The 14791-nt window shown below is 45.4% G+C and overlaps 1 protein-coding gene across 5 annotated transcripts in view; it reads right to left on the reverse strand.

The window, feature by feature from the left end:
* The window catches only part of ARHGEF12 (Rho guanine nucleotide exchange factor 12), a 64081-nt gene that overhangs the window by 34593 nt on the left and 14697 nt on the right, over nucleotides 1-14791 (reverse strand). For 2 of the 5 annotated variants that reach the window (XM_042882227.1, XM_042882226.1), the window contains exons 2-4: nucleotides 5888-5911; nucleotides 5221-5309; nucleotides 3593-3649 (exon numbers count right to left, since the gene is read on the reverse strand). In XM_042882227.1, the coding sequence (XP_042738161.1) occupies nucleotides 3593-3649; nucleotides 5221-5309; nucleotides 5888-5911 (170 nt within the window). Of the gene's footprint in view, nucleotides 1-3592; nucleotides 3650-5220; nucleotides 5310-5887; nucleotides 5912-8203; nucleotides 8262-14791 lie in introns of those variants that run through there. The other 3 variants (XM_042882229.1, XM_042882228.1, XM_042882230.1) reach the window with 2 other exon arrangements.

Below are 14791 nucleotides of genomic sequence, written 5' to 3' on the forward strand. Positions count from 1 at the left end.
AGCCACGAATCACAGCTCCCACAGCAAAAAGGAGCTCCTGCTCTGCTCCAACTGTGTGGGACACAGCATGGGAGGAGACTTCTCAACTATAACCTCCCCAGAGGCTTGAGGCCACAATGGGAAAATGCAATTCAGTACAGTGATTGGACGTGAATCATTGGATAAACAAAAACAAACTCCCTGGGGCTTTGAGAACGTCCAAATGTTTCACTCTGGGAGGGAAGCTTTATTTCCAGCCAGTGTTTGCAGAAAACCCGCTCCACAAAATGAATAAAACCATCAGCTTTCATACAGGAAATTTCTCATCGGGGGAAATCTTTGTATTTCACTATATTTTAGTTATTACCACGTTCTCCATGCAAAATGCCATATTGGAGGCATTCTTCAGATTCCTCTACAAGCTTGGCAACAGAAGTCAGATAAAGCCAAAGCAAAAACTGTACCATCTGAAATGATGCAGCACACAGACCCCTGATAGAGCTGTTCATGACCATGGCACTAGAAGCCATCCACAAAACTAGGTATGGTAGCCTTCCTAGAAGAAAGGAACAATGTGTTTTAACCATTAAACGTAGGACTGGCAGCTCCCATAGCAACAATGCATTCAGTCCCTGTGGTCAAGGGCCCCTTGCTCTCATCAGGGCCAGTTGTATCACATGGGCTCCCAAGAGGTCTTTTAATAGGCTGGAAAAACGGTCCCAGCATAAAGACACAAAGCTGGTAGGAAAGAAAACAGGAAGAGTAAGGAAAGATTCTCTAGGGTTTGATTGTAGAAACACTTCAACAGGGGCAAAATGTGGATTTTTCAAAGCAAAACAAAACCAAAGATTTAAAAACTTGCCCCAAAGTTGAAGGTAACAAAGTGGAAGAGTGTGCATAAGGCCTAGCCTATCATTTGGGCTGGGAAATGACCATTGCTGAATATAAAAGAAGGCATCTTTGGAGAGCAACCATGCTGTGGGGAAAGGTAACCAACATCCAAGCTCTCCCCCTTAGAGTTACTTTCAATTATCAGTTTGTTTGAGAGACAGGAATTCTACTTCAAGCAAGAGGTACTAAGCACTGTGAAGGCTGTGGCACTAATTACTCCATTATAGCATACCTGAAATTATACCCAATCACTCTGCTCGTCATCTAGTCTTTGTTGAGAACCCAGACACGAATCTGGATTTATGGGAGAAAATACCTCACTCTAAGTTTAATACGATCATAAATCAGCTTCTGTATCTCAAAACATTTTCCTACCTAACCACTCCCCCCCCCCAGACCACTCAGATATTTCAAACAAAAAATCTGGTCTAGTGCTCCTCAATTAAGGATTTCAAGAGGTCAGAACAAACTCATACATCGAAATCACCTCCTTTCCCCGATGTCACTCAGGACTTTCCTATTACCCCCCTTCCAAAGGCTAGCCCAAGAACGAGCCAGTTAACAGCCAGTCACCAGCCAGAAAAATATCAGTACAGTATTTCTACTTGCAGATCTTAAAATATTTCGGTCCCTTCCAAAGCAAACAACAAACCTCTCTGCACATACCACAGGACCTGGGAAAAGCAGAGGGGAGAGACAAAAGGCAGGGCGAGGTCCAACACAGAAAAGGCCATAGGAAAGGAAGGATGAGTGGAAACTGCTCCCAGAGATACTGGGCACGGACAGAGCATCTGCAGGAAACTTTGGGGGAAGCGAAAGCTTAAGTTAGGAAGTCATGTTTCTTTCTGCCATACATGAAAACCAGGACACTGTGCAGACTGAGGGAGAAGTATAAACACAGATACATTCCATTAAGCATACCAAATGTTTCCTGTAATTAAACTAGAATAGTCTGACAGCACCTCCAGTATATTATGGGTAAGCAGCATCAGGCACAATGATGGTGCAAGCCGTAGGATCCAGTCAGCTGTGCTGTCACCAGCCAGCATCAACCCAGCAAAGGAAAGAACAAGTCAAGGCTTCAGCATAAGCTCATCAGAAACATCACCCTCAAATATGCACCTTCTGAGCAGGTTGTTTCCTTGTTCATTCCTTCTGAGCAGAGAAGGCAGATCTGTAACCTGCAGCAGGTAAGGTTTCCAGCTCTACTGAAGCAAATTAAGGCACTCTCAAAACCTGTTCACAGTTCCTGAGGAACACAACCGTCTCACATTACTTCCTGTTGGTTTTTTTTTTAATAAGAAATATGTATGATTCAAAATCCAGGGAAAGCAAAGAGATTCCCTACTAACAGAAAGAACAGCTCCCTAAACCACAACTGAATGGCTTTGCTAACATGCCTGTGTTGGTTTAGAAGAAACTCTATGGGTTTTTTGTTTGCTCTGTTTTATTTCTTTACGTTCCTTACAATCAGAGCTATGACAGCAACATGTATTTATTACTCAGGTAGTTTAAGAAGCTGGATCACAGTAACAACAGGTAGCTTTATTGGAGTGAAACAACGCAGCTGATACTTCAAGACTCATTGTATCTGTTCCAAGGCCACAGGAGGTTATACAGCAAGCACAATTACCAGCAAAGAAAAATACGAAACAGAAAGTATTAGGGACAAGTATTTCAAATACCAGGAAGAAAAAGGGAAGGGCATGAAGGCCAGCCCATGACTGGAGTCAAGACAGAGCTGGAAATACAAGATGAGAAACAAGATGTGCAGCAGTACTGGCCAGGCTCAGCCCAGGCCCAAGGGTCTCACAAGCTGGCAGAATTCAAGACAGCACCCATCAACCTGTGAAAACTTACTGCAGTTAATTTCTTAACATATGAGTGCAAATCTCATTAGGGATCACAAATTCAACAGGTCGTTAACATAAGGGTAGGAAGAAGAGTGTCGCAGTCTAAAGACTAACATATCTGATGCAAGCTGAAGAAAGCAGGACGAGCAAACAGGCTCTGCTCAGCAGACATCCCTTCCAGCAGCACCCATGGTGGCGTGCTGGCAACACAATGATGTGTGAGGCTACTCCTGTCCCAGACCGCTTCATGCCTATTTGTTCCAGCCTACAGCTGACAACACAGCAGTACACAGCAATGCCAAAGGAGCAGGGAAGTTACTCCCTTCTTTTGAATGAAGAATGGTTAAGTTCACATTCTTCCATGTTTTTTTTTTTTAATTATTTTCAGAGATGTTTTTTCCCCCTTCCTTGAAAAATGAAAAGAAACTGATAGGAGATCCTTACCAGAGAGTGCAAAATGTGAACTACAACCAGCTCATCCAGATTAACTGCTACAATCAGAGCAAGGCAGACTTTTCTACAACTACACACGCTCATGTGGAGCCCAGCATGAGCCACCTTCATACAGTGCCAAAAACACATGATGGCACAATGTCTCCAAGAACAGCAGCCCCACCAAGTTTTCCCAGTTAGGAAGAGATCAGGAGAAGGGGTGACAACCTGTGCTTGCCACCTGTGGGTTAGTTTCCAGGCACTACAAGAACTACAAGCTGATACACTGAAGCAACATTTAAACCCAGTATCCCACTCCTTGCTGCAGAGCCAACCATGCGGACCAGGTAAGGGATAAATAAAAGCCTCAGGTGCACAGACAGAAAGCATGGAGCAGACTGCAAAGGTGCAAGGCTGCAGCAGCTGCTGGAGCTTACCATACGTCTCGGATCTACTCTCCTCCGAACTAGACTTTGTCTTCTTGGAGGAGCTATCTGCACGAGAGCAGGAGAGAAGGAGAGAGAGATATAGAAAATATGGAGACCAAACATGAGAAGAAAAAAAACTTCATGAAAAACACAGACTGATTTATTAGGTTAAATCGTGCAAAACACAAATAAGATGTGAACAAAACATAGGTGAAACACTTGGAATAAGGGGTGAATAATACGAGCATGAAGGCACAGGGAACACCACAAAGAATTTATCACAGGATTTGAGACACAATAAAGGAAGTTCTCTGCTATGAACTGTAGAAAATATTTTGGGCAAAAAACAGTTCAGACATGGAAATCCATGGAAACCCATCTTCAGAGTAAGTAATAAATGTATGCACAGCGGTACAGCATTCTGGATTCACCCCTTAGAAAGAAGGGAATCTTATGGAGGCTACAGTGTGGAGTTCATCCATCAGACCAGATCACAAGCATCCTAAAAGTGGTGCCAGGTAGCAGCCCTCAAAATTTTGAATTACTTTTATCAAATTGAGATTAAAAGATTCCTGAGGTTTGCTTCCAAAGAGTTCTTTCTACCAAAGAGGTTCATAGCCTGAGCCCTCCCTCAGCCACCCCCACAGTTCTACATTACATATCCCAAGGACAAAGGACAACAACCACTAATTCAGATTTTTTCCCTTTTTTTTTTTTTTTAAACAGACATTAAAAGCCCATTTCAATTTATCCTGTGTACATCAGGAAGGAGTGATGCAGCCAGTGGCAGGAAGCATTAACGAACAGCACGATTTATAAACATCAGCTCCAAATGCCTAGTGCAAAAACACATTCTGCAAGTTTTACAGCCTTCCAATTCAGCTCTCATCTCTTCCACAAGCCCCAGGGAATTGACTGGACTAAACAGCAGAATGCACAGACATGGAAAAGCACATTGCATGGGGCCAGGAGGCTCAGGCAAGAGCCTTTCATGCATTTTATGAACACACACAGTAGTCACTGGGTTAGTCTTTCACAGAAGGAAGGAAAAATCCCTGCATGCACCCTAATTTCCCATGACAGCACTGGACAGGTTGAACAAGCTGACCTCTCAGAAGGTTAAAAAATAGGACAGCATAGCCTTTAAAAAAACAGAAGCTCATCATAAAATGCATCACGTTGGAAAGCACAAACTCATTTCACAAAGGACAGAGATGGTTCAAAATCCACCACAGTTCAAAAGATCCAATCAGGAATATTAGCTCTAGTTGAGTCTGTAGGGTCTCACATTTCACGCCTTTTTCTACTCAACAGCCAAAAGAACGACTGACAACTAATTACAGTGTTTGCCTCCTGAAATTTCAGACTAACTTTTCTGAAAGAGGAAGCAGTTGTAATTACTCACTGACACCACTAATCTGGGTTTATTCTCACACAATTAACAGCTACTTTGTCGATGAGCGTCTTTAAAAGCAAGCCTGCATTCATTTCAATGCCTGCATGCCTCAGAAGGGCTTTGCAAGCACAGAACAGCAACACTCCTGAACACCACATATGTTGACACATTAAAACTGGTTTCATTCTGATCCCCAGAAGCCCAGGCCTGGATCTTCAACCGCGGAGTTTTAAAGCTTTACCTGTCGGATCGAAGTCGTGGGTGCTGCTGCAGCGCTCAACCTTCTGCTTCTTGTCTGCTGGAGACTCTCTGCTCAGAATGCTGCCGTGCCTGTGGCAAGCAAAGCAGAGTCTTGACTACTGCACACAACAGCCCTGCTCCACCTGTGAGTCTCTGGAAATAACCTTAAGTAGTCCTGATGGCAGCGAGTTTACAGAGATGTAAAGATGGCACGCATTGTGCTCAGCGCTAAATCTATTTCCAGACTGTCTGCAAGATGAAAAGTGATCTCCCAAAAAACTGAAAAACCTCCCCAAATCGTTTTACATTAAACACCCATCCATGCAGAAGTTAAAGGCATGGAACACCCACCACCAACCACACCAACCACCTGAAGGAAATGCCTGCATGCTGTGCACAAGCAGTGTTGCTTTATCTGCCACTCCAATCCTAGCTACGATGACCATCCGGCATGCACAGCAAAAGGCAGCACTGCACCATGCACTTGTAGTACACCACCAAATTCTTAGCACCTTATCCTGATCTAACTATTAATCTGATCTCATCTGTACTGGGTACTTCTAGGTTTGCATGCTTTTCTTTTTCTTTTTTTAAACAAGCACTCCTCCTTCAACCATACTGTGTTACAACGTGCAATGTACGTAAGCAGCCAAATGTCAGCAACTTACCTTGTAGGTTTTTTAAGAGGAAACCTGAAAAGAGAAACAACAAATATAATGAGCTTTTTTAGATTCTCAGTATTATGCTTGATATTAATGCTTATGCTTAAATACAAAGTTATTCTACGTTCTTGCAGTGCCTTCAGAAGAGAATAACTGATCTCTTCCACTTCAGCAAATTATTGGCCCATCTAGGCAAAAAATTGTCAAGGCAAGGTTTCCAACAGAACACAACAGAAACAGAATTCGTGCTGTCAAATCCAGTGTCCAGTAGGTCTATCTTTCCCATTAGCATAGCAGCTCATGGATCATCTTCCTCTCAGAACCACTAATTTCATCAATGAAAATTAACATAACTCAATTTTTCAGCCTGCTGATGGATTGCTGATGGAAGCAGGCAGAAGTGTATGTGCATTCTGTAATGAAACAAGCAGGACCTACAAAACCTGGAATTTGTTCTCCTTGAATTACCACAGACAGATGACAGAGCGAGGAGTACGCCACCCAGCTTAAAGCACCAACCTCTACTCTGTTTTTCTCAAAACTTTTCATGAGTTTCAGCTCCCAACTCACATTCAGCTAAGCCGGACACTTTGCAGCGTTCCCACAGAGATCCCCTGAGCACAGGCAGGAAGGCTGCCCCAAATGCTCCTGTTTGCAGCTCCTTTCTCCATACGTGCATCACCTAGCCCTGCGACATATATCGAGTGGCACAGCCCGAAACAGCAGCCTCAGAGCTAACTCCCTCCCAGTTACCTGGAAAACATAACTGGACACACAGACACAGCGCAAGCACCCAACTTAATCCTTCACTTCAGCTAACAACAGCTAACAACTGTGTGTACAGCCTTAGGACTAGGCAGCTTGAGCCCAAGCACACACTGCTAATAGGGCACAGCACTGAAATGAGTACCTGGTGACACACCAGGTGAGTGACCCTACGGTGACACCAACAACTCTGTCTGCCTGTTCCAGGGAACAACCACACAGAGCAGACCCAGGGCACAGCAAACAACAGCCACCCAGCTTGGACCCAATGCTGAGCAGTGAGCAGATCGAAAAATCATGGAATTGTTAAGGTTGGAAAAAAACATTGAGACATCGGGTCCCAACCATCAGCGCTCACCCAGTGCTACATCCAACAGCAGCAAGGGAAAGCAAGTAGTCCAGGGAAAGGATCTATAACCCTTCAAAGGCAGGGGAAAACATCCAAGATAAATTACATCTTTTTATTATTATTATTTAATCAATCGCACTTGCTTTTGTTTGCTTAAAAACATCCTAACGCCACTCAAGAATATTTTGATGAAGCATTTGAGAGAAAAAGCTTATTCTGCAGTCTCTCCCCACCAAGTGTGCAGAACCCCTGAGCTTCAGCTCCTGCAGCAAAAGGAGCTGTTGACAAACAAAACAGAACCAGCTCATTGCCGCACTGTTTACCCAAACAGCTCAGAGTTATTTACAATGTGCTCAAGCAGAAGCGCAAACAGGGGATTTTTGAGGTCTAGAAGTCACGATGTTTCTGCTTAATGCATGTAAGCTGTTGGCGCTAATTATTTATAACGAAAACACTGACGACTTTTATTTTTATGTGGAAGCCTTCAGGATTTCTTTGGGTCAGAACGGGAGCTGAGTTCTGAGTGGGTTCTGAGCTCTCCTAAGGCTGCAGCCCTCAGCAAGGCCAAGCCTTGTGAGCACAGCCCCGACCCTTCCCGGGCTCCGGCCCGGCCCGGCCCACCCCGTCCTGCCGACAGCCCGCTGCGGGGCGGAGCTGCCCGGAAGCGCTGGAGCCGCGGGAGGGAGGGAGGTGGGCAGGCCGGCGGGGAGGGCCTGGTAGGCCGCGGGCCTGGAAAGACGAAGGCCGGGTAGGCCGCGGGGCCTGGCAGGCTGCAGGCCTGGGTAGGCCGCGGGAGCGTTCATGCTCACGTTAAATCCAAAAGCAGCACCGAACGCTGCGTCACTTCACTCAGCACCACGTGAAATAAATGTCAGGGTGCGGCCCTCGGCTGGAGGCTCAGCCCCACAGACTGCTGGCACGTTTGGGTTCCACGATCGAACCCTGCAGACATTTTGTCTGATAGCTGATGAACGTCAGCGCATTTTCAAACTCGTCGCTCCGCTCTCTCCTCCCAAATACCAGGAACAATTAAAAGCCAAGGCACATTCTGTTTCTAAAATACTGGGTCAAATAATTTCAAGTAACTCAAATGCATCAAATTACTCAAAGTATGCCCTGTTAGTCACGCTGCGTTGCTGAAACCTATTTACCAGAAAGCCCAGTGAGAAACGTGTACCAAGAACGAGAAACACTGCATTACAACTCACACATGGATGCACAACTCGGAGCTGGAGCCATGCCCGCGTGCTTCCTTCCAGAAAAAGACAGTTTGAAAATCTGTGTCCAAACACACCCGAGCGAGGAAAGCTCCCCAGCTCCAGCAGCACAAAGCATTCCATTCCAGCCCTGGAGGTTGAAAATATATCTGACCATAAATAGCACAGCGCTCCGATAACCATGTTGGGGTTGCTGGCTTTTTTTTTTTTCTTCCAGCTCCTCCCGTTCTGAAATATTACAAGATTTCAATTAATTGCTGTCTCCAGAAGCGATCAAAGAAAAAAATATTTAGATTCAGAGAAGTTCTGTGCACTTTACTGCTCACATCCCTGAAATTTTGAGGCCTGTGCGTGTTTCACAGTGGAATTATGAATTACTACAACTTGTGCCGAGATGAGTAAGAAATATTGTGAAACCCACACAAAAGAGAGCAGCCAAAAACTGCTTGCTTGACGGAACTCATCTTTAATTAGGAGATGAACAGTCGCAACAGAAGCTTCTTCACTGCTTTATTAGTTTCATCTAAAATAAGGCACTGCTTGTCACAGACAAACCTTCTCACAGAATCTCAGATTTGGGAAAAATCAGCAAAGTCACCCAACTACCCTGAACCCAACAGAGATGAGAAACAATTACAGGTTCATTCGTATTTTCTACACAGTTAGAAAGAGAAGAGAACAACCAGAGGTTGACTTAGAGCCTTATCCACCTCCCCAGAGTAAAAGCCCCAAACCACGGCTATTGAAAAATTCCATCACTCTACTTCAGAAGGTTTCACCCAGTAATTAGTCAATGAGAGACCTTCAGCCAGCACCACCTCCACAGGTTTTGGTGACACAACAAGCTGCTTTGCTGCCTGCACTCCTAAGGGGAAGGTGGCTTTTCCTTTCCTTTTGCTTACACAAACCCACATGGATCCCATAACTACTCCTGAGTGACACACAAATTGCCTGACAGCCTCACACCTTTATTCCTAGCACACCCAGCTCCCCTCAGCATCCATCATGCTGCATTTCTTGTACCCTGGTTGGACCTGCACTGATAGAAGCCAGAAAAATGCTACATTTTCTGTGAAAATCTAGTCGGGCTAAGAAGTGCCTTGAAATTACAGTAAACGTGGATGTCTGAAATGCCTTTTTGCAGGTATTTTCCAGAACTACATCTTTAAAAAAGTGAGAAACAAATAGGCTGTGCATCTCCCCAGTTTGCAGCTAGGCACAGCCACCAGGGCACTCATTTGCTGGGCTTAAAAGCCCTGAGAAAGGTATTACAGAAGCGTGCTGACATGACTTGAACAAAAGCAGTACCAATGTGACCTTAATACAGAGCTAAAGGCAGTCTTCTGCCACAACAAAACGGGGGTAGGTGTGTTCTGTACAGCACAGCAGATTGAGTAAAATGAACTGATGAGATAGCAAATGACAGGTGGGTTGAGAGAGACACAGATGCAGCAAGTGGGCTACTATTAGCAACCAAGAAAAAACACAGGCAGAAGCCTTCCAGCTCACCACGCTGCCCGCAGACTGCAGCTGCAAGCACACAGCCCTCTGCAGACAGCGCTGATCCAACACGGAGCCCACTGGTCCCAGCACTGACCCACTTAAAGAGCAGCGTCATCTCTTCCCCAGAGCACAGCTCAGAAAACACAAGCTCAGGAAACCACCCAGATTCTTCCCCTCAAATAAAACCCCAAGCGCAGACTGATGACAACAGCTTGCAGCGCAAGGTGTGGATGGAGCAGCAGCCAGATGAAGGAGGGCACCAAATGGTGCGGATTCCTGGGACCAACACACAGATCCCAGGAACTTGCAGCAAGTGCACCAGGAGGCGAAACTGAGCTGGGCAATAAAAGTTTCCATGTTATTTTTGTAGGAGTCCGAGGCAGCAACCACAGCTGACGCAATGACTCATGGAAGAACCGTTTGTGGCATTATTAGCTTTAGATTACTAACAGCTTGCAAGCAGAGCTAGTCGCTGCCTTCTGAGCAGGAACATGGGGAATTTAGGGCTGGTATTTGTTGAGGGGACTCGACACTGTTCCCCGTCCTTTAAATTTTGTCAGCGACTTCAGTGCTGGACTGGTCCTCACAAAGCATCAGCACGTACCTCCAGCCTACCAATGGCCCAGCAAAGTCCCTTTGCATAACTGGAGAGCACCCTTCATTTTTGCTTTTAGGTCAGGAAACAGAGTAAACAATTCAAGCTACCATCATATCTCCTGGTGGATCAGTGTAAGGATCAATGCAAAGCACCAGCCCCACAGCAACCTGAAGTGCTGAGTGCAGCACTTAACCAGGGCGAGTTCAATTCAGTAAAATCAAAGAGAGAAACAAAAAAATAGATGCCTTTTCTCAAGCCTGGAAAGCCAGCAGGACTTTGATGGTATGAGAAGTTAGCAGTGTAAGAGCATGGTGAAAAGCATCCCATCATTGCTAGTGAGAGTAATAATGAGAGACGTCCTCTGTGAGCTTTAAAATACATACATACAAATGTGTGCAGCAGCGTTGGGCAGAAAAACACTGCTGCACGCAGTATCAGCACATAGACTTCATAAAGCTTTCAGCAGATCTTTGGATCTGTTGATCCTTGCAAACTGGATCTTTGAAGCAAGAATGAGAAGAGAGCAAATTAAAAAAAAAAAAAAAAAGTGAAAGAAAAACAGAATGCAAAAAGAACTCTTTGTAAAACGTCCCACAAAAACATGAAGATTTGCCTCCATATAAGGAGCTGCATGGAATTTCCTGATGATGCAGGTAGTCATGGCCATCTAATAGGAAAACTGTTCTCTCTTGGAATTGCCACTTTGCAGCAAGATCCACTTTGAAAAGAGCTCCCAACAGTAGCTGTTAAACACATAAATTAAAAACAAAACAAGAAAACAGAAAAGGCAAGCAGCATACTTGGAACATACTATAGCCAATTGCAGCTCCATCCTCAGCATCCCTTCCCTGTCAGATTTCAGATGGAAAGGTTTCCATTTCTCTGCAAACAGTAACATTTGGAAGGGGTTGAAGAAAAGCATCTCTAGAAAGTTTCATCCACAGTTCAGTCATTCAGCCCCAGCCCAAGCAAGTGCCTCAGCTATTTTCCATGACACAAGCACTTGGGTTTTTCCAAGAGCTGATGTCAGGGCTTTCTGTGGAGAAAGAGCTGCATTTACAGGGCAGGCAAGGAAGGAGGGCTTCCCCAGCAGCCATTCTCAATGTGGCTTTTGTGCTGCTCTGCTGCTGCAGCCAGGACCCTGCAAGAACTCTCAGTCCCCTCAGAAACTCTACAAAGGGGAGGGGACAGAGCCATTTTCAGCAGCCAGCACTGTTCTTCCACTCCTGTCCAACTTCCAAAGCTTGGAAGCATCAGCTTTCCATCTCCAGGCCTTCCAACACAAGGACACTGATTGTTGAGTGCCTGCAACTGGGCAGGAGCAGACAGACCAACCAGAAGCAGAGAGGGGAGCAGTGGGAGGGGGCATAAATAACACAAATGGCTCCAGCATCTCCAGTGCCACTTTCAGGTTCAGCCTAAACAGAAGATTCAAGCAGCAGGGATGCAGTTTGGCCATAAAGCATAGTTCAGAATAGGGATAAAAACTCTTCAGATGCTGATGAAGAATAGAGGCTGCCACATCACAGATGATTTCCTACTTGTTTCCCAATCTGATTGATTTCAAGTCCAAATTCAGTCAGTTTTCACCTCTGGAAAAGAAAAATTCATGTATTTGAAATGGAAAAAAAAAAAAAAAAAAAAAGAATTAAATACTACAAGTACTAAAGCATATGTAGATTTTTTCTACATATTTTCTAAAAGACCTTCAAAAAATGTAATAAGAAAAATATAAGCAAAAACCTGGTGCTCTGCCAAGAAGAAATGCCCATGATTTGTTCATTTGCTGCAAGGTCTCGTTGCATTACACACGTTAGCAGAAAGGTCAAGCCTTGTGATTCCAGGAGTTCTGACCCACTTTTCTTATGTAATTATTTTTCAGGAGGCTATAGGCAAATACTCAGAGCTCAAGTTTGCCTGAGGGAAGAAAGGGAGCTGAGATCAGCGAGGCACAGCAACCTCAGAGGAGCTCCAATAGCCTCTCTGCCCCCGTTTCCATATCATCCCAGCAATGTGAGCTCTTTGAGGGAAGAAAACACAGCAGAGGATGTTCTGATTTTCTCAGGTTTACCCTTCCTGAAAATCACCTAGAAATCCCTTTGCCCACAGCCTGCTCCGCTGCAGAGGAATGCAATAAAGCAGCACGGGTTCTTGCACAGACAGGGTGCGGCACTCAGCATCAACCTGCCTCCGTAAACTGGAGCTAATGACGGGGAAATGCAATGTTTGCTCTGCCTGCCAGGAACTGCAGTTCAGAGCTGGAAGCAGCGCTGCTCCCCGCCTCCCTCCCAGCCGTCCTCCTACACGGAGTCTGGAGCAGCTCCCTGGGCAGAAGCACGCAGAAATCAAAGGAAGAAACAAAGGAACACGGGCGCTGCCTCAGACCATTTTATTTTCCTAAACCAAGCGTGGAAACCCAACGCTACGCAGCACCTTGGGACTTCCAACGCACACAGAGGGCTCAGAGATCGCTCCCAGCCTGCCCAGCCCTAATGCATTTCATTAGGCACGCAGCCCAGGTCCCTATTAATGCCATACCCAGCTCCTGCTCGTGGAACCAGCAGCAAGGCCGGTGTAGAAGCACTTCTGAAAACCAGCAAAAGACAGCAATGAGAAAGGGAGCAGAAAAAGAAAAATAAACCAACGCAGCGCATGCAATACAACTGGAGACGTAGCTTTCAAAATACTGTAGCACTAACTCCAATGCTCCAGCTTGAAGTTTTGCAAATCTCTGTGCAAGGTTCAGAGCCACATTTGAATATTTGGCCCAGAGTTTGCATTTCTGGGGAGTGAGTGAGCACAGTGCCTGGCACAGGAACACGGCACCTCTGGAAGAACAACTGGCTCCCAGGTTCTGGATACCAGGAAGGAACAGCTCTTGTTTTCCAGCTGCTGCACAAGGAAGCGTTAAGACACCCCAACTCCTGCTAAAACAGACCTGCAATAAACATCAGAAACATTAACAGCTGTGCATGGATCTGCAACACCTTCACTGATGGATTTATGTATTTAAAAGGAATGCTCGCATCAGTTTGCCTGACCTACTGTACAGTTCAGTAGTGTCATCATGTTACTCCTACAGTATAAAAGGTCAGGATGAATAACATCAGCTCCAAAAACAGCACCATGACGTGACTCAAGTTTACCTTTGATTCTCTTGTCAGCTCCTTTTAAAGGATAATGGGCATTTACTGCCTGGAAACATTACGCCAACATCTCAAGCCCCAAACCTGCCAGCTCATCAAAACCAGGAATCTATCAGCTCTGTGCTAAGCAGACACTCAACCAAAAAGCAGCCTTTGCTTCTCCCACCCAGTCATGAACCTTTGGCCAAACTACACCCATTCCGCATGGGATGTGCAGACAAAGCTTCCAAGTATTTGCCAGCTGCAATAAACTAATTTACAGCTAATACACCTTCACCTGCCCAAAGGCAAAGTGTTCCCAGTGGCCCAATATACAGCGAGAAAAAATTGGATATACAAGCTGCATTAAACGAAAGCCATAGCACAGAAATCATTACCACATTGTTGCTGAACCTGAATGGTGTACTGCTAGCTCTCAGTCCCTCATAGCTCCTAATGGAGCTCATTCTCCAGGTGAAGTTTTACTAACGTAGATGTAAAACACTGTGGGTAACAAAATGAGAGTGACATCAGGAGCCCAAACTGCCCAAGACTAAATTATAAACATGCAACTGATTGAACGTTTTGCTTTGCTTGCTTCAGCGCTGCTCTCTCTTGTATTGCTCCTGTTTTAAAGCAGCCATGGAAAATTCAACTGCATATCAAGAAGTTGGTCTCAACTCACAAAGAGAAAACATGGGATGTAAACTGAACTATAAAGAGTCTGGCTATGCTACTGACCGAAACTGAGGCTAATCTCATTATTTACATCTTATATGCGAGCTCTCCGATTCCCTCCATGCTCACATATCCTCCAGCAGCACTGCTCAATTGCTCCGTTGCTGGGATGGAACAAACCCCTCCTCCTCCAGCAGCATCCACCCTTACAGAGCTGTGTGCATTGGAGATAGACAGCCCGTATACATCAATTAATCTCTGATTAAATCAAATTCAATCTCGTTATTACAATCTTATTTACATCACTGAGAAAAAAGGGGAGATTTCTATGAGATGCAAACCCACTTTGTGCTCCTGCCCTGAAGCGCAGGCCTCACCTGCAGAGCACACAGCGCAGAGCTACTCCATGCTCACAGCAGAAGTGATGGCATTCACAGTGACACCCAGAGCACGCTGTGCCCTGGGGTGCTGCATCCTGCCCTGCATTGCAGCCCACAGCTGCAAAGGGCTGGAGCAGCAGGCAGCAGCGCTGACACCACCGAGCCCTGCTTCTTCAGCTAGAAAATGGAAGGGGAAAAAAAAACAACGGCGAAGCCACTGAGCTTGTAAAATGGCTCAAGATCCTGAGAGCAACGTCTGAGTCAAACACACGGCTATTAATAGGCCTCCGAGCGT

The sequence above is a fragment of the Lagopus leucura genome, unplaced genomic scaffold (assembly GCF_019238085.1).
Source record: "Lagopus leucura isolate 7727_CA_CO unplaced genomic scaffold, USGS_WTPT01 Super-Scaffold_100034, whole genome shotgun sequence".
Classification (NCBI taxonomy): Eukaryota; Metazoa; Chordata; class Aves; order Galliformes; family Phasianidae; genus Lagopus; species Lagopus leucura.